At 36.4% G+C, this 6686-nt stretch overlaps 1 protein-coding gene across 2 annotated transcripts in view; it reads right to left on the bottom strand.

Annotated features, from left to right (window-relative positions):
- LOC106882869 (monocarboxylate transporter 12) overlaps positions 1–6686 on the bottom strand; it is an 87936-nt gene that overhangs the window by 6828 nt on the left and 74422 nt on the right. For both annotated transcript variants that reach the window (XM_014933674.2, XM_014933681.2), the window contains exon 4: positions 1929–2241. In XM_014933674.2, coding sequence (XP_014789160.1) covers positions 1929–2241 — 313 coding nt within the window. The remainder of the gene's footprint in view (positions 1–1928; positions 2242–6686) is intronic.

A 6686-nucleotide genomic window follows, 5' to 3' on the forward strand; every position in this document is an offset into this window, starting at 1 on the left:
GAGAGAGAGAGAGAGAGAGAGAGAGAGAGAGAGAGAGAGAAACACACACATACACACACAGAAAAGAGAAACAGACAGTGAGAAGAGTAAGGGAGAGGGATAAGCAAAAGAGGAAGACACAAAAACAAGAGGAAGATAGCATTCTAGACATGAAAGAGAGTTAGTCCCTATCCTCACCAAAATCTTCAATCAATTTCTCTGCAAGGATCTACCCAGACCTTTCACTCCCAAATCTCAGCTACATGCTATGCCAGATGTGCACTGATTCCAAAAAACAGACCACAATCTCCAATAGAGCCCTGCTGGACTTGTCTCCTTCCAAAGCATAAAAGAGACAATCACAGCACATATCTAGAAAAGAATCAAATCATAAACAAACATGCAATTAGAACCCACATAATTTCAACAAACACCACAACAGACTAGAATCTCTTTTGGCTATCTCACATACTCAACCCTTGAGCTTTCAATTCCTAATGGAATTGTAGAAGTGCCAGTATTAATAATAGCATTTTCAGCTTAGCAGAACCTAATCTTGACCACAGCTAAGGTATCACTCCCAGTACTTCATTTGTTGACCCTGAAAGGGTAGAAAGTAAAGTGATCTTAGCAAGATTTGAACTCATAGTGCTGAGACATGGAATGAATACTGCCAGACATTCTGTCCAATGTTCTAATGACTGCTACTTCACCACTATGTTTTAACTCCAGCCATTAACTTGTAGTTTCTTAGGAACATCAACCATGTCAAACCCAATTTGGTTTCAGAGGGTCCCTGAAGGCAATGGTCACAGCCCATCCTCAAGTGTAAACTATTAATGAAAGAAACAATGAGGGAGAGAGAGAGAGAGGAGAGAGAGATTGGCAGAGAAGTAAGAGAGAAGGGGGTGGGACAGAAAGTCAGAAACCTGTCATATAAATAAATACACATATAGATATATATGTAGATATATATGTGTGAGTGTTTGCATTTGTCCTCCACCACTACCTGACATCTGGTGTTGGTTTGATGAACTTAGCAGTTCATCAAAAGAGGCTGATAGACAAAGTATCAGGTTTATAAAAATAAGAGCTAGGGTTGATCTGTTTGACTAGAACCTTTCAAGGCACTGCCCCAGCATGGCCCCTATCCAATGACTGAAACAAATAAAAGATAAGCAGTGGACCAACAAGACAGCCCCCTATTGAGCTACCAAATATGCTAAAAATAGCAATTAAATTTTCTGAAAATCACACAAAATAATCTTAAAAAGGAAGGCAATATTGGACAATGTAATCCAAAACAGGATATAGTGTGGTTGCAGTGGTACCTTCTACCATCATTACTTTATCTTCAGTTCACATCAAACCCATATTAACTTTCTCCCCCTACAAACTCATTGCCTTCTACATACTCATTAACTATCACTTTGCTCTACGCACACATACACACATACTAGCTATATCTCACCTCTACACATATGCACTCACACGCACACACACATTCACCATTTTTCTCCCCTCTGCCCATTAAATATCTCCCCTACACATTAATCCTGTCATCCCTCTGCCCATTAAATATCTCTCACCCTTACACATTTATCTTCTCACCCCTACACACTGGCCAACAAGTTGGTGCAGCCAGAAAAGCAGTTAAAATTCTCCTCATACCACACTGTGTTAAGTAAATGTAGACTAACGCAATTTGGATGACAGCCCTGATGCATTGCCTGGAAAGAAGATAGGATGGTCATTGCTTGAATGCTCTGATCATATGTCTATTTAATTAGAATTGACTTGGAACTAATTATCAACAATGATAACAGCCAGCTTTCCCTTACTCATTAAGAATTAAAAAAAGCAAATGTATCATAAAATTCAAAAATCCATCAAGCAAACATGCATTTTACAGACAATTAATGAAAGTACAAACTCTATGTAGCACCAACTTGGTATTTTTTAACACAGAGAAATTCCAGGTTTTCTTTTGAACGTCTGTATTTTTTCTACTGGAAGAAGGAATAAGAAGCGGCGAGGTGGCCAGCAAGCCAAACAATATAATGTTGAGTAAGAACCCACTGATGATGAGCAACGTTCCTTGCCAGAAGTAGATTTCCATTAGAAAGTTGATGATGATAGGAAACAACAAGACTCCAGCTGGCCGGCCTGCTGTGAGGATCATGGTGAGCAATGAAGCATGGGTGTCAAACTTCTCACTAACTACCACCATTGAAGGAATGTAGACGACAGCATTTCCAATACCTAAAAGTAACACAAACAATTGTGAGTGATTCTGCCAGGGGTTGTAAATAATTGAGTGGAACCTTTCCAATCAATTATTTTCCTAGCAATTAATTAATTTTAATTGGGATACAGGCCAGTCATTTATTCCAATTAATCGTCAATTATTTTGCTGAATGTAAAAACACCATATATTTTGGAGTGTTAGCTTCAGTTTAGATAAGAGCCAAAATAATAAGAAAATAAAAGGCACGTCTTATAGTTTCAAAAAACTTTATCATCAGAAAATGTTCAAAGTTCAATTTTATTGATTTAGAATAAGGAACAAACATGTATACTCTACATTGTACAGTAGTTGAAAAACAAATAAATTGAAGGTCTAAATTCAATTGAAAGAGTTTCTCAGACGAGTCGTACAATTAAAATGTTCTAATATAGCAAAAGGTCATGAACAATTGCAGATTTCTGAAGGTCTTCATCCCAGAAAGCTCAATTGACTTTTAGAAACAATTGCATTTCTAATCATTAACAGTATAACCTGCTGAGCTGAAGAAATATTCGAAAATGTTAGATGTTGGTAACAAAAATCTACAATTCAAATATTGCTGAGGTGAAATTTTATCTTTTTTGTGGTTTTTCAAATTGAAGCAAAATCATTACCCACAGGTAAATCAGACTGTTGTGACATGTTTGTCATCACTTTCAGCTGATGTAGAGCAGCCACTTCATCTGCAATTAGCTCTGCTTCTGCATGTTGTAAAATTTTCACAACTCCACTTCCAAATTTAGTCTGTGCACAATGGTTGCCGATGGAAGCCAATATTTTTTGAACCCCTTGTAAGGATACAATACAAGAATTTCATCAAAAAGAATTCAAGCATCTCCCAAATTTATTTCTGTTCTTTGCAAGGCAACTGTTACTGAGCGTAACTTTCCTAAATTGTCTTTTAGACTCTGCAGATCATTCTGATCATGTGGAGTCAACAGATAATCAACCAGCTTTGGATCACCTTGAAAAGCTTGAGTTGGATGTACCTCTCAATCATGTCATAAGTAGTGGACCAACAGGTTTTATTTCTTTGTATAGGTTGCAAAGGCATTTTTTCCTGAAATTTATCTGCAAGTTTTGATGATTTTAGCTTGCCAGTCAACATATCAATTTTATCAAGGAGAACTTCCTGCTTGTTGAGATAAGCAGAAACAGCTAGATTGAATTTATGAGAGGCACACCCAATTAATGGTATTCTACATAAATTTGCTATAGATTTGTTCACTTCAGTATTATCTCCAGTAATAGTTACAACATTTAAACAATTTTATTATAGATACTTAACGCATACTCTATAAATTTGATATAATTAGAAGCAGTGAATGATGTTTCACTTACCATTGGCAAAAATACCAACAAAACAGTACAATAATAATTTTGATAATTGCATGAATTAAATGCAAAAAGTCCAATGAAATGCAGCAAAACCTTAGTCCAACCATTGATTACCATCAAAAATTTACTTGGAAGTTCATCAGATATTTTCTTTTCCACTTCTTGAGTAAGTTTCTCCATGTATTTCTTTAAGGTCACATTTGTCATACTTTACAAGTTTGTGTATTTACGAGTCAGTGGGTCTTTAGTAAGGGAAAATTGTTTTAAACCAACACGTACCCACTCAATTCAACCATAAATATTTAAGGCCGAGCGACTGACCAAACTATTTCGTGGTGAAAGAAGATTCGATAAAAATGGTTGTCCAGTTGCTTGTGTAGTAGAATACTCTAGATGCTAGTTATTTTTATGATTCATAAGAGTTGTCCGTCCAGACCCTTTTATTCTGGGTCAACGTTTTTCCACACTTGCATTTCCATACATGTTCACTGTCTGTTTAGTTAGAATATTTTTGCTAAAAAACAAAGATGGTGAACAAGAATTGTCCATCCATTGAAAGGAACAACCAGTCATCCAGGATAAGAGAACAACCAAGTTGTAAAAGACAGTGACTGCTGTAGCAATAGCAACAACAAGAACAATAGTTCATGTATGACCTATGAAAGCAATTTTCCCTTGCTTCTACACTGCCCTTCACTATAGCAGGAACAAAAGAAACCAATGATAAAAAGTGACAACACAAGTGAGCACACTGCCACCGCCACTGCCACCACCGGTGGCAGTAGCAGGTCCACCACCACTACCAACAATAACATTGCTAATGAAAAAGACAACAAAAACAAGGCATGCAAATCCAGTCGAGATGAGTTCAACTTTATGAGAGCAATCAGAGAAGTAAGAGAGGATATTTTTATAGACAAAAATAAATTCAAGAGTGTGAAATATATGTTGGAGAAATATGGGAGAAATGTAGCATTAAACATTCCTAGAACTGTGCAACAAGAAATTAATTTACAAACAGTTCTACATAAAACAATTGGAGTCAAAAGTAGGAAAGTGGAGCAGGCAACACAGAAGCAAATAGAGAAATGCTTAAAACCAGTTTGAAAAAGCAAACTTATGTAGCCAGTGGGAAGAAATATAGGACTGTCAAGGTGAGATTTGCTTCAGAGGAGAAGGCTAAAAATAATTCGACAGCTACCCTAATGAATAACAAACTCATTCTCATCCCCATTTACCTTGGTCAATGAGTATTCAGAATCAGAATATTCAACATCCCCACCAGAGATAAACATCTGCTGGTTAGTAACTGCAATTCTCCTTGACATAGAAGAGAAAACCATGATTCTGCAAATACAGAAGACACACAAGCAGAACTGGTTAGGACAGGAGATGCAGGTATTGATACAAGCTGAGCAGGTGAGTGTGGAGGCTATCCTAGACTACATAAGCCTACAAGATGGCACAAAGCTTCACACGACTGTTGAGGGCAGAAAGTCAAGATATCACTTGTCCGGGATACAAACTACCTCAAAGCTTTCTGCCCACAACAAAAGAGAGAAATGAGCTCTCCAATTTTACTGACACCGCTACCACCACTACAGCAACAATGATAACAGGCCAGCAAAAATAGGTAACTACTACAGCTACAAAATCAACAGTAACAGTAGTAGCAGCAACTACAATCACAGAAGTACCAACAGCAGTAGCAGCAACTACAATCACAGAAGTACCAACAGCAGTAGCAGCATCAAGAACAACAGCAGAGAAACTACCAATCAATAAAGAGAGCATAACACAAAACAAAATAAAGAACAAATAAAAATTCAAAATTGAAAATGATGTTGGCAAAGATTTTTGGCAGAAAATTCAAGGAGTAAATTTAAGCTTCTTTGTGCACCGTGAATGTTGAGCAACAAGAGTATCTCGTTTTAAACACTAGCAATAGTCTGCTATCATTAAAACATCCCAACGTCCTTGGTACTGAGTTTCCATCTCCTTGATGTCCTGATGGAATCGTTTGCCTTGTTCAGCGCTAACATCTCCAAGATTTTCAAGAAAACAATCAAGACGACTAGAAAGCTAATGCATTTTGATGCTCATAATTATTAATATTATTTTTACTATTTGACAGTTGATTGTTTCAAGCAGATTTCTTCTGTGTCACCTACTACACTTTTATGTTGCTGAGGTGTGTGCAACATTGTGTGCTCTTTTTTGTTGTTAGGGGATTGCAAACTCTTTCTGGATATTGGTAATGCATACGTTTGTTTTGTTATGGTTGCAGTCTTTTGTTATATTAGTGTTTGTATTATGTGTTGTCTGTATAATGTGAGTTGTTCTTACGTTGGGTATCTGGCCTGTAGAGTACATGTTGTGGGTTTTTTTTGACTTTATTGGATACTAGCAGAAATACCTGGCGTTGCCTGGGTTAAAGAAAATAATGAAATTTAAAAATGCCATTTAGATCTCTAACATGAAATATAGAAAGTTAAAGAAGTGATTTTAAATTCTCAATCGCAGAATAATGCTAATAATATAGCCTGAACAGGATAAACTACCCCTATTTTGCAGAGAAAAGTGTAGGTGGCTAGCTGTACTACTCAGGTCTTACTTCCTAGTAGCTGAGATACCAACTTTATACGTTAATAACCCGACATTTCCCAGGTTATTGAAAATAATGAAATTTAAGTATGCCTTTTAAATCTCTAAGTAAAATGAAGCGTGGATTATGCAATTCTCAACAGTAATTAGCTGAAGTACAAACTATTAATGTCAATAACATGTTTTATCCGATGTTCTCATTGTTAAAATTGTTAAAAAACCAGGTAGTTCTTTGTCTTTGTAATCACCTTCAATTGTCAATACTTATTTGAAACATGTTGAACCCGAAAATGCATAAATTTGAGAGGAACCGTCCTGCGGGCGCTCCCCTCCTGTTAATAAGTACATTTAACAAAAATTCTATCAGATGACATGAGTATAAAGAAATATATTGAAACAAATCTGGAAATCACTCACAGTTTAATTGTCTAGAGCTTCTGAATTTACGATGTTTTGAGTGTGTCCTTTAATTGGTGTA

Source organism: Octopus bimaculoides, chromosome 24, assembly GCF_001194135.2.
Source record: "Octopus bimaculoides isolate UCB-OBI-ISO-001 chromosome 24, ASM119413v2, whole genome shotgun sequence".
Taxonomy (NCBI): Eukaryota; Metazoa; Mollusca; class Cephalopoda; order Octopoda; family Octopodidae; genus Octopus; species Octopus bimaculoides.